The sequence below is a fragment of the Danio rerio genome, chromosome 4 (assembly GCF_052040795.2).
Source record: "Danio rerio strain M-AB ecotype USA chromosome 4, GRCz13ab, whole genome shotgun sequence".
Classification (NCBI taxonomy): Eukaryota; Metazoa; Chordata; class Actinopteri; order Cypriniformes; family Danionidae; genus Danio; species Danio rerio.
The window spans coordinates 56,753,692-56,775,020 of NC_141024.2; the positions used below are offsets into that span (position 1 = coordinate 56,753,692).

The 21,329-nt window shown below is 36.2% G+C and overlaps 4 protein-coding genes and 1 long non-coding RNA gene across 7 annotated transcripts in view; 2 read left to right on the forward strand and 3 right to left on the reverse strand.

The window, feature by feature from the left end:
- LOC796311 (zinc finger MYM-type protein 1) overlaps positions 1 to 21,329 on the forward strand; it is an 854,498-nt gene that overhangs the window by 661,123 nt on the left and 172,046 nt on the right. The gene's annotated exons all lie outside the window — the stretch shown is intronic.
- LOC148682203 (uncharacterized) overlaps positions 1 to 21,329 on the reverse strand; it is a 429,467-nt gene that overhangs the window by 261,278 nt on the left and 146,860 nt on the right. The gene's annotated exons all lie outside the window — the stretch shown is intronic.
- The window catches only part of zgc:113135, a 1,020,739-nt gene that overhangs the window by 202,659 nt on the left and 796,751 nt on the right, over positions 1 to 21,329 (forward strand). The gene's annotated exons all lie outside the window — the stretch shown is intronic.
- LOC101886882 (gastrula zinc finger protein XlCGF57.1-like) overlaps positions 1 to 21,329 on the reverse strand; it is a 513,813-nt gene that overhangs the window by 5,753 nt on the left and 486,731 nt on the right. The window contains exons 1-2 of one of the 3 annotated variants that reach the window (NM_001441790.1): positions 8,612 to 8,648; positions 7,741 to 7,887 (exon numbers count right to left, since the gene is read on the reverse strand). In NM_001441790.1, coding sequence (NP_001428719.1) covers positions 7,741 to 7,825 — 85 coding nt within the window. In that variant the 5' untranslated portion in view covers positions 7,826 to 7,887; positions 8,612 to 8,648. Of the gene's footprint in view, positions 1 to 169; positions 7,476 to 7,740; positions 7,888 to 8,611; positions 13,293 to 21,329 lie in introns of those variants that run through there. The other 2 variants (XM_088649648.1, XM_087245709.2) reach the window with 2 other exon arrangements.
- znf1043 (zinc finger protein 1043) lies at positions 12,927 to 18,563 on the reverse strand. The gene is given in 4 exon segments (NM_001442658.1): positions 12,927 to 14,172; positions 14,175 to 15,390; positions 17,073 to 17,222; positions 18,437 to 18,563. Coding segments are annotated over 3 exon segments (1,437 nt in total). The 5' UTR covers positions 17,158 to 17,222; positions 18,437 to 18,563; the 3' UTR covers positions 12,927 to 14,036.

Below are 21,329 nucleotides of genomic sequence, written 5' to 3' on the forward strand. Positions count from 1 at the left end.
AAGGTGCAGAAGGGCATCCAGCGCTTTGTAAACTTGGTTCCAATTATGCTGCTCAGAAAAATACCTATTGAAATGTGCAGACAGAGATGGCAGATGTAGAGTGATTTCCGTTTTAGTAGTATCTCGGTTAAACACATTTTCTTTGTTAAATTCATCCAAGGTCAGGAACATTTCTAGATTTTCTTGCATCCACCTGCCCTCTCCATCGCTCCAGTTTCTTCACAAAGCCCACAATTTCATCAGACATTGTTAGTAGGTTTGAACACAGGCCTTGAAGGGACAAATTAAGCGAATTAAGCCAATCAAATATGTCAGACAGGTATGTACAATCTGTGAGCCACTTAGTGTCAGTAAAACGACTCCTAAAGGAAGATCCACAATCAATTAGAAAAATCCTCAGTTCGTCATGCAATGAAAAAATACGCTGCAGGATTTTGCCTGTGGAGAGCCATCTAACCTCCTTGTGTTGACTGGTCATCGTTTGTTTTTGTCCTCTTAATGCTAATTCTTTACATCGAAAAAAGTTGACTGGCTTATCTTTTGACATTGGATGTTTCATCTGAAAGTGACACACCAGTTTCACAGGTTTTAAACAGTCATTTGCAAGGACCTCTGAACACACAACACATTGTGGACATGGTTCGTTATTAATCGTATTGTATGTACTGTTTATCATACTTCCGTTGCTTTGATGCACACAGGCCTTTGGTTTTTGCAGTGAACGTTAATCCTCTCTGTGTGGAGATCCCCGTTGATGCGGAGGGTTGATCATCTGTTTGCTTTGATGCTTCAGAAGGGCACTCGTCATTTTTTTTGTCAGACAATTTACCGGTGTTATCTTTACCGTCATTCATTTTGAAAAGCCACAGGTCCATTTTTTGTATATGTTTTACGCGATCGCACTAACATTAAAAAAGTGCCTCGTGCTTGTTAGTTAGCTCCGGGACTAATCAGATTGACTCTTGTAAACATAAAAAAACATCATATTTACTCGAGTGCACACCTCAGTTTCTCGCTCCCCCCTTAACAGGCGCTGGCGCCCCACAGTTTGAAAACCCCTGGCCTATAGTATGGCTAAACATTCCTTCCCTGTAGCTGAGTAATTAACCTTCAGTTTGGTCAGTGTTCGACTTCCATAGACAATAAATTCCTCCTGTCCTTGCGCCTTGTGTCAACACTGCACCTACTCCTGAATCACTGGCATCGGTGGAAACCACAAAGGGGAGTCGGAGATCAGGATGTCAAAGGATGGGAGGCGAGGTGAGACAAGTCTTTAATTTCTTCAATGCTTTTTGACATTGAGGTGTCCATTGAAAAATTTGCCCTTTTTTCTTCAATAAGTTCATAGGCTCTGCAATTTGAGGAAAGTTTGGCACAAACATATGGTACCACCCTGCCAATCCAAGGAATCTTTTAACGTCTTTGATGTTTTTTGAAACCGGGTAGGATTTTATCGCTTCTACTTTTATGGAATCAGCAGGAATGGCCAGGGTGTTCACCACATGTCCCAGAAATGATAATTTATGTTGGCAGAATTTACTTTTCTTCAGGTTAATGATCAGACCAGCTTTGTGTAACCAGGTGATGACACTTTAAAGATCTTTAAAGTGTTGGGTGACTGAGGGCGAGTATATGATGATGTCATCAATATACATAAAACACATTTTTCCCCGCAACTCTCCTAGGACAGACTCCATTAATTGCTGGAATGTTGCTGGGTCATTTTAAAGTCCAAAGAGCATAACTTTAAAGTGGTATAGGCCCAAGAGGGATGGATTGGATTCACTTCCAGGCTTCATAGTTACCTGCCAGTACCCACTGTTGAGATCAATCGTGGAGAAGATGACAGCACCAGAGAGGGATTCCATCTCTTTCTGTGATAGAGTTCACTTTACGATAGTCCACACAGAACCTCATACTGCTATCTTTTTTGGGGACAAGGACATTAGCCGCATTTCCACTATCGGCCAGTGCGAGCCAGGGCTTTAATCGGGCCGGGCAAATAGCCCGGGAGGTTTAGAAATGAGGCCGAAATCATGTCGCGTTTCCACTGTCGGGCTAGTAGCTCACAGCGCGTCATGCAAACACCGCCCACAGAACGTCCGCGAATCAAACGTCACACAACCCGCCCACTTCAGCGGGAATCAGGACAGGCAGATAAAGCACACCATAGAATTATCACAAAACGAAACCATTAAAATGAAGAAAACCGAAACAAACAAATGACACGTTACTGTACAGCAGTACATGAAATGTCTATACGCACAGACCTGTGTATTTCCATTCATTACATTTGTTTACTCGCCGACCGACTGTTGGCATTGTGCATGGAGTGCTCTCGCCACTAACAGAGGGAACCAACACAGAGAGCGCACACATCCATAATATAAAGCCACAGAAATTCTCCTTTATAACTCGATATGGCATGTATTTTATATCATCCTCGTTTTGATAGACGTCGTGTTAAGTGTTTTACAGCACAAGAGCGAGTAGCCTATTAAAATATAGCCATATTTGTTGCGCTCAGCAGTTATTCACTAAAGCTCTTCATTTAAAGTTTAATTTATAAATTTAACCAGGTCATATAAAAAACATAAAAAGTTGTTTGAGGATATAGAACACATTTTGCGTTTGGACTTTCCCTCGATGCGCTTAAAGCAGCGAGCGCTGCGCAGGACTGAGTGACAGAAAAAAAGGTGTAGGCTAGATTCTGCTTTCACTCACCGAAATAATGCTCTGTTTGCGCTATTTGATTAATATCATCGCATCCAAATACTTTACGTAATTTGTTAAGTTTTATGTCTTTCTGTTGTATTTATATTTTGTATTATCTCTGTCATTTGTATAGCGAAGGAGCGCTCTTGCCCGGTCTCACACACACATACAGGCATCTAAACGCGCACAAACAAACATTTTAAACTTGACAAAAACTCTCGAAAACCTTTACTGTTTGCTGTGTCTTTAATATGGTGTAAAGATTATTATGCGCTATTGAAACAAAGGAGGACGCAGCAAAAAACGTCACTATAAAATAAAACTTACTTTATTATTTTATGCAGCAGCCTTACATTTAAAAGGGAAACATAAGGGTGATCATACGCAAAAAGACCCCAGACTATAAGGCCAGATGTTTTCTTTCCCTTATTTCTTTATTTGTTTGGTGCATGTACTCATGTGCAATCAGAAAACTGCCCGCCTCTCCTTTCACTCCGCCCTGAAGCCCCAGCTGGCCCTCCTTGGCCCAAGGTATTTGGCGGACCGAAAAAGGCTGGCCGCTGGCCCCAAGAAAGCCCCGCTTTGGCCCGATTAAGCCCCGGAACCGACAGTGGAAACGTCACTGGCCTTGGCTCGCTCGCTTTAGGCGCGATAGTGGAAATGCAGCTAATGCGTGAGGCCCACGCTAAGTGTGTAGGTTCTGTGAGGCCATTCATTGGCATTTCTTTGACTTGCTCTTTAACAATCTCTTGCTTCTCTGGTGTTAAACGGTATGGACGTTGCCTGATCAGCACAGGGAAGTCAGTATACAAGCAGTGCTGTAGAACAGTTGTTCTTCCAAGCTGGGAGGTACATACTTGTGGATTCTGCAGAAGTAGATGATGTAACTGGCACTTTACTTCCAGATGCAGGTGAGATTGATCAACTAATGCTTTTCATTAGTGTCTTGTCATCCCTATTATCTGGTAACTAGAATAGACTTTGTGGTGGGGGAATTGAGGTGAACAATGAAAGAGCTTGGCTTGAGTTTTTTCTGTGCACTTTTTTTCTTCTGGTGCAGGTATGTTTTATTCTGGAATGCTGGCCTGCCTGGCTCCAGTGTCGAACATGGCTTTTCCAGACCAAGCACCAATGGTGCTTGGTACAATTAGCTGTTGTGGTATGAACTCATGGGTAGGAGGATGACTTGGTTTTGCTGTAATAGTGGAGTTAGAGTTGTAACATAGATGCTGTTGTGGGAAGGTGCAGGCCTTTGATGCTGTGTGGGTATACTTTATCTCCTTCAGCAGTGGTTCTCAATATACCAATATAAAATAGACCAGGATTTCGAAGCGATGATTTTGACATGAAAAGTGACCAATCACAATCGACCTTGTCTAGTTTTGCGTAAAACGTAAGGGCGGGACAAAGGCCTTTCTGTGTTAAAGTGACAGAAAACAACAACTTAAAAACAAATGCATTATTGAAATAATGCTCTTTGGGTGCATAGGTTTTTACTGTAGAGATGTTATTCACAAGAGTAATTAAGCTGCGGACATCCTGCCATTTTGAAGATCTACTTACGTTTGGCTCTCTTCTCACCGAAGGAGTTTACTCGCCTCTAACATACCACTCTTCTGAAGCCTAGTTTAATCTGAGAGCATACTCACACTATGTACAGTTGCTTTGAACCAGGCCAAAGCACGCTTGTTCCCCCTCCCGACTCCTCCGACATCCCGCACTCACATAACATTCAGGCCAGGGCACGCTTACATCATTGATGATGCACTGTTCAGTAGAGAAGTGCTCTCGCTCAGCACAGTGGAGACTTCTCTAGTTATGTTGTTTTAGGCGTTTGGGATGCAGTGACACACAATCAAATATTTCGCCGAACAGATCCGCCACTTCTGACACTCATAAACAGTCATAAAGTCCACGTGCTGCAGGAATTAGGAGGTTTGCTGAAGGCGCAGCTGTGGTGCAGTGAGGAGTTTGCGTCTTTAATAAACTACAACAGTTTGTGTTCATTGAACGGTAAGAATGATTAATAAATGCATATGAAATAGTCCCTTAAAAGGTACATCTTGCTTTCAGTTTCTGGCTTAGGCGCGTTTTGCACTCAAACACAAGCGTACCATGCCAAAGCCCAAGTGAACTGTGCCTGAGCCCGATTCATCGCACTCACACTTCTCAAACGATCCGGGAAACGGGCCTGGACACAGTTCGTATAACTTAGTGTGAGTAGGCGTATAACATAGAGTGTCGGCGCGGGACTGCAGGTATTGCGCAATTAATCATTTCTGCAAATGTCGCGGGTGCTTTATTTTAACACGAGAGTGCAGTCATGTACGTTAATCGCCAAAACTGGATATCCAAGCTCTTGAATAGGCTTTTTCAAATGAACTGCAAGTCCTCTCATGATCTCATCATCGCGTGTGTGCTCAGACTATATACAATTATGATCTCTCAGAAGTAGAAATTATTTATCTTTGCTCCTCGACTAAACTTAGTCAAAAACTATCAAGTATTTAGAATTAGATCAATGCTTGACCGGTGACAATGCTAACGCACTTACTTGTCTGTATTGTGAAGTGAAACTTAGCCTACCATAACTTTTAGCAAAGGTGAAACTTTTTATTTCTTTACGGCAAAATAATTATGCTAGAAATGTTTCTGGATGAGGTATTTATGTGATTTATACATAATAGGGGTGTTCTGATCTGTCTTAAAGCATCAACAATTTGTACAGGCATTACAGGTCAAAGCAATCTGTTACATTTATTAAAATAAACAATATTAAAGCACTGCCTCGAGAAATGTAGTGTTGTCAGAAACCAAGTAATTAGTTTTTTTTTTATTACTGACAGTGTTCTTATATTTTTTGTAAATTTATTTCAGTTTAGGATCAAGAGTAAAATAAAATGTTGTATAGACAACAAGCAAATAAGAAAAACAGTGTAAAATGTGTAACTAAAACCCCAAGTTTAAATATTTTCATCATATACTTTAAACATTTAAAAGCTTAAAAAGTATTGTTTAAAAATGGACAAAAAGTGTCTCTATGGCCTTAAAAGTATGTGGTAGTTTTGCCAGTGCTAATAAAAATGATTCATTGTCATGTAAGGAAAAAATAGACCATACTTTGTTAATGCAAATACCTATATGTAGCCTTGTGATTTAAACAATTTAAATAATTGTATAATTAAAAAGGGCCATAATGAAAAACATTTTTTTCAAAAGTAATTAACTAGTACTCAAAGTAGTTTTTTAAAGAGTAATTTGTAAAATATTAGTATCATTTACTAAAACTTGTATTATTTTAGCAGTGTATTATAACTTGAGTACAAATATTCTGTTCTCTTTTCATCTGTGAGAAAACATCAACAAACAAACAAAAAATGCACAAGCACATTTAGTAAAGGTGTATTATATTATTAATAAATGATTAATTAATTGTTATATTATTATTAATAAATGCATGTCAGTTTTGGCTTATTATATTAACGCTGTTTTTAGGATCTAAAAATGTATTCTTTAAAAAGCAAAAAGATTCCAATGGCGACGCCTGCTGGTACGTGAAGAATATGGTCAATACTGATGAACTTCACACTCAAATGTTTGCACATCATCAGCATGCTGTAATCCATTTCCTAAGCAGCAAAAGTCTTTTTTAGACTAGTTTGTTGGCCAGTTGTAGTCAGTGCTATGCTAAACGTTATTGTTTCACTTTAATTAGTTTTGTCTCACATTGTCCCACAACATCATATAGTTTAGAAAACTGTACAATGTTTTATAATAATTAATTATTTTGGTGTCCATTTCATTCAGCATATTTAAAATTAGGGCATCCACGTTTTTTTGACATACTTTAAATCAGGGTTTCTACAGGTGTCACAAAGTTAAATGTAAGACTTTTTAAGATCATTATGAATGAAATTTTAGACTAAGGAATTTTTCAATTGGCCCAGATGAAAAAGATTTTTATATGTCCAAACAAAAAATATTTTAATATAAAATATTTAATAATACAATAATAAATAATAACATTAATAATAATAATAACATTAAAATATTTTAGATATTTCTTAGCAAAAGATCTTAAATATTGTGTAAAAACAAGAGAGCTCTACTAGGATCCACACACTTTTTTCCCCAAAATAAACTTTCTTTAAAATAAAAAAAAAAACAAATTAACAAATGTTTTAAAAGTTTTAAAAACTATATTAAACTAAATCTATGCACAACAATCTGTCCAGGTCGATATCCTCAGCAGTCCTTATCATTATGATAAACAGAGTTAAAATGTCTTGTTGGTGATTGTATGGGTTTTGGCCAGATTGGGTAACAAAACATGAACACAGGAAAATGAAGACTTGTTTAAAAAGATTTAAGACATACAGCACAATATTTCAGTAAATTTAAGTTTTTTTAAGGCCTAAATTTTTGATTTTGGAATTTAAGACATTTTAATACCCAGCGGAAACCCTGTTTAAACACAATAGCCCTTGTAATTAGTTATTATAATAATGTAGGTCAAACTAAGATAATATCTGTGAGAACTAGTAACAACTACAAAAACAAGTTTAAACCCATAAAGAAGTTGATAAAAAAAGGGAATTGTGATCAACGTGACATATGCAAATGGAAAGTACTAAGCCAACACCATTACTGTAATAGCAGATATCTTCTATGAGAATACTGTAGGTCAAATATTGTCAGCTCAATTAAACCTTTTTTAATTTTTTGTTTTTATTTATTTTATATAGTGCCAGTGCTCAAGGACACTTAACAAACAAAGAGAACAAGAAAAGCAATAACCTTAAGAAGGTGGTGAAAATAGGAGACGAATAATACATAAAAAGTATGACATAAATAAGAACAAGTGATGAAACTCATTCTGTCTTTCAATGAGTGCTTATGTGCATTTAGGAGAACTAGGCAGCACACTCAGGGCTGCGAGATGGATTTAATTTAGTATTCTTATTATTAAAATATATCTGAATGAGGATCAAATGACTGAGTTGGTCTTTAAGAATGAAAACCAACCTGTTTGTTCCTGCAGATCTTCCTGTTTGACTGTGAATGTTTCTTCAATCTTCACATCTTCACTCTCCTCTTTAATAAACGCCATCTTTATAACAGTGTGGAGATCAGTCGCTTCAGCAGTTTTTCTCTGCGTTTGGACACTTTATCCTGTTTAAAAAAATAAAAACATTAAAAACGTCCTGATTAAAATAAATAAAACAATGAACAGAATCAAAATAACTTCTCTTCAATACTTGCTTTAACAGTTTCAATAGAGGTAAAATTGGTTTTATATTCCCACATTCGTTCATTTAGAAGTCTCTATATTGTTTACCATGTTACTTTGAATTTTCGATTGGAATTAGTATGCAAGTGTGACTTGAAAACAACATTAACACTGTTTATTTGACTGTGAACAATGTTGTACTTTGATAGTCATTGAGTGCTAATATGATTTCACTATTTAGAGTTTGCAAATAATACTTTAAAGAAATTATATTATTAAGGGGAAAGTCCGAATGTGTGAATATAAAACCAACTTTACCTCTATACATTTTCATATGATAGTCATTAACAAAAATAAATCAGGTAAGTCTGAGCAAGACACAATGAGCTGATTAAAACTAGTACTCCATTTCTTATATATAGTGATTTATCCTTAGAATGGAATGACATTATGCTTTTTAATAAATTAAACCTTAATTAAAACACTTATTACTCACATTTCTGTTGCTTTATTCAAACAATAGCCCTAATTACTGTCAGTAAATTGTACTTCGTTGTAAAAAGGGTCAAAATAATGTCAACAGCAGGTTCATAATATAGCATCGGATGAAAACCCTGAAATTTTATTCAATCGCTTTATATTTATGTAAAGGTTTTAAAAACAAACCTCTCCAGCTGAATCAAGCGCAAGAGCGGCGCAGCCTAATGACGTCACACGCCACGCCAAAATAAAAGTCTTTTGTTTTTGGTTTTTTTGCCACTTACTGTTGCAGTCATGACTTGTTCAAACATTTCTCTCCCTAGTTTTCTACTTTACACCTGCTCTCTCTCTCTCTCTCTCTCTCTCTCTCACACACACACACACACAATCACACAGATGTTCAGTATTTGAAGTTGATCAAAACCTTTAATCTAAACATTTTAAAACAACTTTAAAAAAACGTCTTTAGAGGTCATTATCACTAAGTGCCTTTGAGACATCAAAATAAAACAAACAAATAAAGTTTAAGACTTTTTAATTTAACCACATAGTTGTTGTATTATTTAGACATTAGACTGTAAGAAATGAATGTTGGTCAAGCTCCTGCACTTTTTACAATTAATCTACTAACAAAAACAGCAAACAAACCTCAAATTGTGTCAACACTGTCAAGGACAAATTCAAAGTATCATTTCAGTGTGATTAATAAATGTGTATTTTGAGAAAAGGTAATGTGTCCCTTTACAAACCCAACTTTATAGATTATAAAAAAAACCTATTCGTAATAATGAAATATTGGACAAAACATTAATTTTCAGATAAAATATGCAATCGTTGCACATAATTTTTTTAATAAAAATCCAAGATTTAAAATATTTAGTAAAACTTTTAAACATTATTAACTGGCCCTTATTGGTTAATTAAGACATCATACAAGGTGTTTTGCTGAGGTTATAAATAATTTGTTCATTTTCATAAAATAAAATTTGTGTGACATTCAGCAACTGTGAGACGGCATTCTTACTACTTTTTTTAATTTTTTTTGTGGCAGTTTATCAATACTGCCTAGAATACAGGATACAGCAGTAATTCTATTAATATTAAACATTGTTTATTTATTTTTCCTTTTTAATTTAACAACTGCATGTGTAAACTTTGAAGTATAAAAATGCCACACAAATGAATATAATCAAACTTTTTATTATATATTTCACAACATTTAATACATACAGTGCACATCTAATATTATAAGCAAATAGTATAAAACAAAGTATAGATTTTATTACACAAACACACACACACACACACACACATATATATATATATATATATATATATATATATATACATATCAGAGCTTGACACAACAGGACTACACAGGGAATGACTTATTGAAGCTTCAGGCATAAAATCTACAGTGAGTAATTATGTAGCCTACTTTATTTTAATTCTTTAATAATCTATCATATACTAAAATTACATACAATTAAATGAATTTAGAGAGACAGGGAAAGCTGGTTTGAGTAAACAGAAGTCAGAGTTAGTCTCCGAATACTTACTTAAATTATGAGAAGAGAAAGAAGAAGAGGTCCTGTAGTTGTGGCATTACTCGCTGTAAAATGGAATATTACACTTAGTGTCATTTCAATAACAGCTGTACAAAATAATAAAGTAATTTTTCATAAACATTATCTATTTTCCACACTATAGACATACTGTGTTCTGAATAACATAACTGCATGTAATATAATAGTAAATAGAGTAGTATTCTCCTTACCTCATCTAATTGTTATTTTCACAGATCAGGAATATAGCAACACTGTAATCTGAGGTGACTTTACCAACCATAAACATTCTGAAAGACAAGTTACACAAGTAATTTGAAAACAACAGTGAGTGGCTAAATAATAGAGTTTATGCAACTTACACATAATTAAAATCCAGAAATTATCAATACAAGATTACCTCAATGTGAAAACAGTTGATAGCAGATCTTTTTATTGATATCAATATTATTTAGGCATTTTAACATCAATTTATATTTTTTAACTTGGTGATAGATGGGAATAGATCACCCAAACTAACAATTCTGTCATTTAGCCTTATCATTTACTTGTTCCAAACATATTTAGCTCTTTTTTCTGCTGAACAATAAAGAGGATATATTGAATAAAGCTGGAAAACTGTAACTATCTCTGCCTTTCTCATCTTTTTCCCATTTCTCTTGCCATAATCTTTTAACACCTTCTTTAATTATTGTCTTGATTTCTGATTTGTTAAGAGGAACTTGTATTTCTATTTGGTTTTATTATGCTTGCAATCTGTCATTGACAACATTATTAGACTATTTTATTCACTAGTAAAATCAGACATTTGTCATTAGCCCCTTTCACACATACAGACCTTTCCGGAAAATTACCGGCAATTTTCCGGAAAGGTTGTATGTGTGAACAGGTCCTTTTTGAAAATACCGGTAAATTTGTTCTGGCTATTTTCCAGAAAGAGAAGTTGTAACATTACCGGCAATTTGCCGGAATGCTGCGCTGTGTGTATGCAGAAGAAAGATTGCCAGAATAAGCGCGTGCACGTCTAGAACGTGCTGACGTGAGACGTCTGCTTTAGCCAATCACAACTGTCAGACGCATTTACGTCCGCGCAGTTTATGAGAATAAAAGCCTTTGAATATTTTTCCAGACACATTTAGCTGCTAGAAGTTAGTCAGATCATGTTTATATGTTCTTCTTAATGCCAACTGTTTAAATAATCATCGATGAGATGCTTATGATAAGCCGTTGTTTGTTTACCTTCAAACTTTGCGTGTGCCAGTGAAACAGCCTGCGAGCGCTTGCACACGCACATATTATGAACATCTCGACATGCGAAAGTGATCCTGCGAAAGTTGTTCACAATATTGATTATCCACAGAGTTTGTAATGTAGTCAAATGCTTACAAATACAAGCGCAGCCGTTTAAGGCTCATTAGTGGTGAATGATGTCAGAATTTACCGGTATTTTGGAATGGTTGTGTGAATGCATTTTCCGGAAAATTTCCGTAACGTCCTCACCTGTGTGAACAGCGCTTTTTTGAATATACCGGTAAAGTCGTTCCGGAAATTTTCCAGATATTTACCGGTATCACTGTGTGAAAGGGGCTATTATCAGATTATATTTAACAATATGTAGGCTAGAGTAGTTATACTGACACTATAAACATTTATTTTCATGCACAACTCTGTTCGCTATGAAAGAAAAAAAAAATCAAATGCTTGTCGTAATCATAACTCTATAATGAGATATGATCATTTAAATGAAGTGCACACTTGCGGTTTTATTTTGACTAAGTGCTAAGAGCTTCATACTTCGCGCGCAGCTCCCAAACGATCACTCTGTGCCACAAACTGAATATTATTTAAAACTGTATTACCTGTTACTTACAACATTTGCAAGTTCTGTTCACTAAAGTAAGCGCGTGGGTGTCTATTATTAAATTGAGCGCGCTCTCACGGTCAGCAGCTCACATCACGTGTGATTTTCCGGCTGCAAAAACATCATTATATGAAAACAAAAATGACATTTTCAGGTGAATTATACCTTATAAATACAGTATGTGACACTTTTAACATCATTTGGAGGTGTCCATGTCACTGAGCAACATTATATGAAACATAGAAAAGACTCGTGCAGCCGCCTTTTCTTCTCTCCTTAACTTGAAAATATGATTGACAGAATCGTAGAACTGCTGGATTAAGATCGTCAAGGGGGTTGAATCGAGATCGCAATCTTTTTTCTATTAATTTTGCTGCTCTAATCCCTAATCATAACTCCTGTACAGCAGTCCCACAAAATTCTGACACTCGATGACACTGGAATACCCTGTCAAAAAGTCTAGTGGCTGTCAATGAGCTTTTTACAGTGTCTGCTATAATGTTAATGCTGTTGTTGTGTGTTTACATTGATGAGTATGGCCACTGTGTTAAACAGTATTGTTACGATCTTATTGCCACATTAGATCATTATGATAACATGTACCTTCAGTCATTTCCTGAAGATAAATACCCAAAAATAACAACTGAAATAAGTACAGCAGTCGCGATCGTCTGATCTCATATGAAGCAAGAAATCGCGAGGACATATGATGACGTGTGCAGGTACTGTAGTGCTGTCTCAATTCTTAGGGGTAGAATTTGAAGCCCTTCAACTTAACCCTCGGTTGTAAGGGCCAAGGGGAAGGGGTAGGGGTTTAAAAATAGAATTGGGATCGGGCCTTAATATTTAATCCACATAAATTTGTTAAAAGTGTTAAGTTAACTTAATTTGTGTTGTGACAACATGAAAGAATTGTGTGGAACCCTGCACAAATATGTGCACAAATAAGGTTGTCGGTTCATAATAAGTTGAAGCACATTGTCAGATTTTGCTGTATTTGGCTTAAGCATTCTTGAGTGGCTCGCAAATGTATAGATAACTCTAATACATAAAATAAGTAAGCTGACCAAAGTTCTTACGGGCAGAAGACTTTATTGAAGAGAATTAATTGTGCAGTTCATCAGCAGTGATGTTAACTTGTCTGTCTTTAAGTAACTTAAACCAAAATACAGTCTGTGAGACACTAATTTATAACAAAGGATGAAACCCCCCTGGAGATTACCCAACTGCTTTGGTTGGGTCACATCTCCTGAGTTCCTCTAGGTCATTTGGTTCACATCTTATCAGAAGTAGATACTTGTTGCATATGAAACAAGCCAATACAATCTATTAACATATAGAGTTATTTTGCCTTCTTGCAGCCCGATAGCAACTCTCACAACCTGGTACTGGGCTGTGACCCCTGATCTACACTACAAAACAGCTGGCAAGATCTTCACCCCTCTTCAGTTGAGTTTAAATTTTCAGGTGTTCAAAGGGTTTCATTATCAGTAACTTGATATGCATTCAAGAGTTCACACTTGTTTGGCATGCTATCCCGGGAGAGACCTAAGCTCATAAGATCCTCGAGCCCTGGGCTCCATCCCGTAAGCAGGACGAGAGGGGAGTGTGAGCTCAGGTAGATCTCGATGAACTCCCCAGACTTCTTTCTATTCTAATGACAGATATAGGGTCGGCTAAAGGGAGATATAAGGCTTACTAAGAGCTCGACTATGGTGCCAATTTAATGTTCAGTTTACTTAGGTTGTGTGTTTTTGGACTGTGGGAGAACACCAGGGGACCCAGGGGAAACCCACGTTAGCACAAGGAGAGTGAGCAAACTCTGCACAAAAATGTCAACTGGTTAGCAGGGACTTTAACCTGCGACATTCTTACTGTGAGGTAACAGTGCTAACCACTGGCTATTCATTGGCTGCCGTGTTGCCCAATCTAGAAAGGAGGGGGAGTAAGGGTGGGAGAGGGATTCTTCAAGACAAAGATAACTGAGTTAAGAGGTTATTTATAGTGAGTTAGGAATCATCTGAATGGTGAATCATGTTTTAGCTAATGCAGGACCGGCCGTGGACAATCATAAGCATGTGATCCTCTTGAAAGTAGTTTATAAATAAACTTCACTTGAATGAACAGCCAAACTACGTGAAAAAGCTGCCGTTTTGAATATACTCGTGTTTGTGTGGACAAGGCCTCAATGTTGAGGACTCTCCTCTCCATTGTGAAGCTTCATGTGAGTGTTGAGGCTTCTTTTACTTTTAAAGCCCTTTCCACATTCACTGCATCTAAAACGATCCTCTCTTGAGTGAGTCTTCATGTGTTTCTTCATGTTTTCTTGGTGTCTTTGCGTGTGAGACTCTTTCCACACTGATCACATGTGAACACTATGGTTCCAGTGTGACCATTCATGTGGTTCTTGAGGCTAGTTTTGGTTGTGAAGCTCTTTCCACACTGAGCACATGCAAACGGCTTCTCTCCAGTGTGAATCCTCATGTGGTGTTTGAGTGTGCTTATATGTGGGAAACTTTTACCACACTCTGTGCATGTGTAAGGTTTCTCTCCAGTGTGAATCCTCATGTGGATGTAAAGGTCTTGTTTTTGACCAAAACTCTTTCCACACTGTTCGCAGGTGTGAGGTTTCTCCCCTGTGTGAACCCTCATGTGAACATCAAGGTTTGGCTTTTGAAAGAAACTCTTTCCACACTGCTTACAGCTGAAAGGTTTCTCTCCAGTGTGAATTCTCATGTGAGTATTAAAGCTTTGTTTTTGACTAAAACTCTTTCCACACTGTTCGCAGGTGTAAGGTTGCTCCCTAGTGTGAACTCTCATGTGAACATCAAGGTTTGACTTTTGACTGAAACTCTTTCCACACTGTTTACAGCTGAAAGGCTTCTCCCCAGTGTGAATTCTCATGTGTGCTGCAAAGTTTCCAGCTTGATAAAAGCTTTTTCCACACTCTTGGCATGTGAACTTCCCCTCTCCAGTGTGAATTCTCATGTGAGCTTTAAAGCTTTGTATTTGACCAAAACTCTTTCCACACTGTTCGCAGGTGTAAGGTTGCTCCCTTGTGTGAACTCTCATGTGAACATCAAGGTTTGACTTTTGACTGAAACTTTTTCCACACTGCTTACAGCTGAAAGGCTTCTCCCCAGTGTGAATTCTCATGTGTGCTGCAAAGTTTCCAGCTTGATAAAAGCTTTTTCCACACTCTTGGCATGTGAACTTCCCCTCTCCAGTATGAATTCTCATGTGGGCTTTAAAGCCTTGTATTTGACCAAAACTCTTTCCACACTGTTCGCAGGTGTAAGGTTGCTCCCTAGTGTGAACTCTCATGTGAACATCAAGCTTTGACTTCTGACTGAAACTCTTTCTACACTGTTTACAGCTGAAATTACACCCAGATTTGGATTTCCGAAGTCTTCCGTGTGATGAAGTCTTTTTAGTCAGTGTGGGTTTTTCATCAGTCATTATTTCTTGGGGTTTCTGAAACTGCTGTTTCTCATCTATTTCATTTTGTCCATGAGTCTCTTCTTTCAGCACCATCAGATCTATAAAAAAAAAAAAGAGTTAACTTTAGTATGAAGGCTCAAAGCGATAAGCAAGAAATGGATGTTTCACCCACAAATGAAAATAACCTTACCATTTACTCTCCATTAAGGTAGTTTTAAACATTTCCTTTATTGTGGAACACAGTAAGCCAGTGTTTTTTTTTCTTTTTTTTAACATCTTATTTGTGTTCAACAGGATTAAGAAACTCATAAAGGTTTAAAACCACACAAGGAAGAGTAAATGGTGAGGCTATTTTCATTTCTACATCAACTATTCCTTTAAAAGGTTCCTACAATTACCCATTTTTTACAAGATGTAAAATAAGTCTTTGGTGTTCCCAGAATGTGTCTGAGGTTTCAGCTCAAAATCAGATCATACACCTTGTAGAATATTTAATTTAGGGGTCAGAGGAAAACCAAGCTCTTTTTGTGCCTGTGGCTTTAAATGGAAATACATGTTTAGAGTTACTGAAGTTTGTCCTGCACGCTTGTGTGTTTTTTTTAGTTACATATTTGGTTTGGTGCGTTAATCTTATCGTTGCTATTATTCAAAAGAAGGTAATGATTCACACTCAATTGCTTCGTACTGTTTTTATTTTTACTTTTTCTTACATTGTACGGGTGATAACGGACAAACAGACGTTTCGGCACGAAGCCTTCCTCAGTGTGTGGCATAATTCTCTAACTCCACCCTTTTATCCCATAGTCAATCACAATGTGCAATTAGTTAGACCTAAATATAAATAAATAATAATGTTAAAATATTTTAGATATTTCTTTGCAAAAAATCTTAAATATTGTGTAAAAACAAGAGAGCTTGACTAGGATCCACACACTTTTTTTCCAAAATAAACTTTCTTTAAAATAAAAAACAAATGAACAAAAGTTTTGAAAACTATAATAAACTAAATCTATGCACAACAATCTGTCCAGGTCGATGTCCTCAGCAGTAAATACATGGAGCACGTTTGAACAAATGAAGCACAAAAATAATTAAACTATTATGATAAATAGAGTTAAAATGATCTTTTTAAATGAAAAGTTTAAAGTTTTATTGAGATGGATTGTTGGTGATTGTATGAGTTTTGGCCAGGTTGGGTAACAAAACATGAACAAAGGAAAATAAAGACTTGTTTAAAAAGATTTAAGACCTACAACACAGTATTTCCGTAAATTTAAGACTTCTTAAGGCCTCAAATTTTAGGTTTTTGAATTTAGGACATTTTAAGACCCGGGTATTACATAGATCATATGTGTGAGAACTAGTAACAACTACTAAAAACAAGTTTAAACCCATAAAGAAGAATTGTGATCAACGTGTCATATGCAAATGGAAAGTACTAAGCCAACACCATCACCGTAATAGCAGATATCTTCTATGAGAATACTGTAGGTCAAATATCTTCAGCTCAGTTAAACTTTTTAATTTTTTGTTTTTATTTACTTTTTATAGCGCCAGTGCTCAAGGACGCTTTACAAACAGTAAGAGAACAAGAAAAGCAATAAACTTAAGAAGGTAGAGAAAATGAGAGACTAATAATACATAAAATAATGACAAAAGACATGAAAACAAGTGATGAAAGAAACTCATTCCTGTCTTTTCATTGAGTGCTTATGTGCATTTAGGAGAACTAGGCAGCACACTCAGGGCTTCAAGATGGATTTTGAGAATGAAAACCAACCTGTTTGTTCCTGCAGATCTTCCTGTTTGACTGTGAATGTTTCTTCAATCTTCACATCTTCACTCTCCTCTTTAATAAACACCATCTTTATAACAGTGTGGAGATCAGTCGCTTCAGCAGGAGTTTTTCTCTGTGTTTGGACACTTTATCCTGTTTAAAATTAACAAAACAATAAAAATGTCCTGTTTAAAATGAATAAAGCAATTAACAAAAACAAAATAACTTCTCTTCAACACTTGCTTCAACAGTTTCTTTATATAAGAGTGATTAACAAAAAGAAATTAGTTAAGTCTGAGCAAAAAACAATAGCCACAAAAGAGAAGATTAAGACCAGTACTTCATTTCTTATATATAGTTATGTTTACTTCGAATAGAATTACATTATGCTATTTAATAAATTAAACCTTCATTAAAACACTTATTACACACTTTACTGTTGCTTTATTCAAACTTTAACAAATGTTAATTATTTTGTTTGTTTTATTTATTTTAATGTCTGCTTACAGCAACGTTGTAGCACTCTTTTGCAGGAGACAAGAATTTACTCTTGTGGACAAATAAAGTTTATCCTATCTTATTCAAACGATAGACCTTACTGTGAGTAAAATAGTACTTCGTTGTATAAAGGGTTAAAATAATATTGTCAACAGCAGGTACATTTAGCATGAAAGGAACAACCTGAAATTTAAACCAGTCGGTTTACATCTGTGTAAAAGCTTTAAAACAAACCTTTCTCCAGTTGAATCATAGTACTGGGGTGGCGCAGCCTTATGATGTCACACCACCACGCCAAAATAAAAGTCTTTTTTAAAGCTTTTTCCCTCACTTACTCTTAGTCATGACTTATTGATACATTTCTCCCTTGTTTTCCACTTTTTACTTTATCTGCTTTCTGTTTTGTATTTGTAAGACCATCACTATTTATGTCAATTGAATAAATCTATTTACAACCACTAGATATTTGCCTTCAGGTAGGTTGTTAAGTGGTTGCATTTTCTTTAAACGATTGCATTTCTTCATCCATAACTTTAACCCACATTCACTTGCATTCACTGGTGTTACCACCTCTTTGTATGTTTGAATGGGAAAACATCAAATTCTCCAAAATTGCCAGCCAGGTTCCAACCTATATAATATGTTGTAGCTTATTTGGGCTACAGTCCATTTGTCAGGATAAAAACAATATTTATAACCAAATAAACAAACAAACAAAAAAGTTCCCATAAACAAAAAAGAAGCTTTTAAAAATGACTGAAGAACTTAAGACAGCGTTGAACAATGCATCCACGCATGTTTAGATTTTACATTTTATAATGTTAGCATTTAGATATTATTTGAGTGTAAATTCAGAACGTGCAACTCACCTTTTCAGTCTTCAATGAAGAAGTGGGATGAAAAAATGGTTGTTGTTGGTAATAATCCCAATGTAGGAATCTACAATAGTAGTTTGTCCTCCAAAGTTGTTCTCTTTACTTGGCGAAATAAGCCAATGAAGATTCTCTTAGGAACGCAGAATATAAAGATATCACCCTGCTGAGCTACAGGATCTGGAATGTGATTGGATAAGACTCAATTGGCCCCCATTAATGCTGGTATAAAGACGCAAATGAGCAGTGAAGACTCAAGACACATACAGTGGGGGATGGGAAGTCCAGCAGCTTTACAAATCATAGTTTTACATAGAAATAATGATGTATTGGGAAAATGAGTTGACTTTAGCCATCACTATTTGTTTTGTTGCTGTTGTTTTATAATACTATTGATTGAAGCGTTTTTATTTTGGCTGCTGCATTTTGTAGTTAATGTTGATACACCTATGTTGAGGTACTTTGATTTGAAACACATTTCAATTTATCTTTTCCAAGCCTGGTTAAAAGGTAATGCAAGAGTTGTGTGTTGTTTTTTTAGAAGCTTCTCAGAGTTTTGTGTGAGTTTAGAGTCCTTTATTTCTCTTAAAGCACATGCAGCTTATTACTGGCTTCTGTGAGACAGTCAACACACTCTTACCAGGTCAATTATTTCTTTCCAAAAGTCTCTATAGATTTGAACAATCAAAATGTAGCTTGTTTCTGTGCCACTTTTGTTTTCTTTCCTTCGTTTTTTAGTTGAACAGAACATGTGTGAGCAGCTCAGCTTTCGCAAAAGCCTCTTATTCACCTGATAGGTAACAAAGATGTTTTTCCCTCTATTTATCATTTGTGTTTGTGCATACAAATATGCGTAGACATTCACAAAAGCATATATAAGATACCCTGTGACAAAAGCTTTTGCTTTTAACACAGTAAAGCTATCACATACTGTCCATTTTTTTAATATGTCATGCATCTAAATATTTATAATCACAAAATAATTACATCACAAGGTAATTTATTGTACAGGCAGTTTATACAGGGTAATGCAATGACAAGAGTTCATTTTCATAACTACACAAAGCAGAACTTTTAATGTGATTAACCTGCTCCACCTACATCAACTACAGCATTTCTCAGACTTCTGTTTCACTATGGTGTAATTACAGTGGTGAACATCACATAAAACAACAACTGCACTTACTCCTGTAACTTGTTTGCAACAATGACATTTAAATATCTGTGTCACATATTCATTTAAATAAATGGCTCATCATTGTGTGCGGTCATCTTTAGTAATAGCTGCCTGATCTTTTACTGAATAGGGTCGTTTTACATATAAGAAACCTGTTAACGGGTATAGCTGTTAATGCCAATACCAACTTGATAGCCTAAAGCATATTACATGAACAAGACCTGCCTTTCATCTCTTAGGACAGTGGTTCTCAAACTGTGATATGTGTACCACTATTGGTACGCAGGCTTCCTTTTAGTTGTACACAGAGGAATGAAATATGTCATGTACATGCTACACACATTTCAAAATTTATCAAAAATTATGTATATAATATGCCATATATTATATATAGCCTATATTTCTGAGGTAATCTGCCACGTTTTTTAACTGTGCAGAGTTGTAGCTGCTTTACTAGGCCTACTACGCTACTGTATTTCAATACTGCTCATTTTGGTGGTACTTGGAGAAGCCATTTTTTTCTGAGGTGGTACTTGATGAAAAATGTTTGAGAACCTCTGTCTTAGGACAAATAATCATAGGTGTCTATAACAACACATGCTTGATTGACCAGATCTTTACAATCAGTACATCTGAATGGTGCCTTTTAGTAAGCATAGTTCTTCACCAATACCAGTTTAATACTTTATATAATTACACATGTGAGGCATCACAGTGGTGCAGTGGGTAGCATGATCGCTTGACAGCAAGACGGTCGCTGGTTTGAGCCTCAGCTGGGTCAGTTGGCATTTCTGTGTGGAGTTTGCATGTTCTCCCTGTGTTTGCGTGAGATTTCCTCCAGATGCTCTGGTTTCCCCAAAGTCCATAGACATGGTAGGCATGCGGTGTGTGTGAATGAATGTGTATGTTTCCCAGTAATGGGTTGCAGCTGGAAAGGCATCCGCTGCATAAAGCATGTGCTGGATAAGTTGGCGGTTCATTCCACTATGGTGACCCCAGATTAATAAAGGGACTGAGCTTTAAAGAAAATGAATAAATATATATATGAGTAATATATCACACGAGGAGCAGTGTGATGTGGCTTGCTATCTGTTTTTGTATTTATGTTTGTTGTAATGGCCTGTTGTTATTGCAATAAAAAAATAAATGAATATTTTTTTTAAAGTTCGATGTGGCTGTAGATGAGCACTGGTGGAAGGCGTGTGTTACAGTGTACACTAGTATCTCGAGAACGATTGTCCCTCTACCTGTTGTTTCAATCTCCTGACAACTTTGCTCATCTTCAGAGCTCCTTCATCTGTCATAGACAGCAAGAGTCCCGAGATGCTCAAAGTCCAGAAAAGGAACCAAAAACTATGCCAAAACATGTGACTTTAGTGGTTCAATTGTAATCGAATTCCAAGAACTTTTTGTGTGCAAGAAAATTTTGAAAAAAGCAGCCATGTCCAAAGTAGCAACTGTTGAAGCATAGTGGCTGTTTTTGCCTCTGTATTCTCTATATTTGCATTCAGCAGAAGAAACTCAAACAGGTTTGGCTCAAGTAGAGGATGAGTAAATAACAGAATTGTGATTTGTTTTTTTAAGTTAAACTACCCCTTTATTGCTTCTGTAAGTAAAGGTAAATTAAATATTTTACTGAATATATTGCTAAAAAAATGGCAGGAAACGTGGAACACAGAAAATAAGAGACAACAATTCATGTGGAAAAAGGAA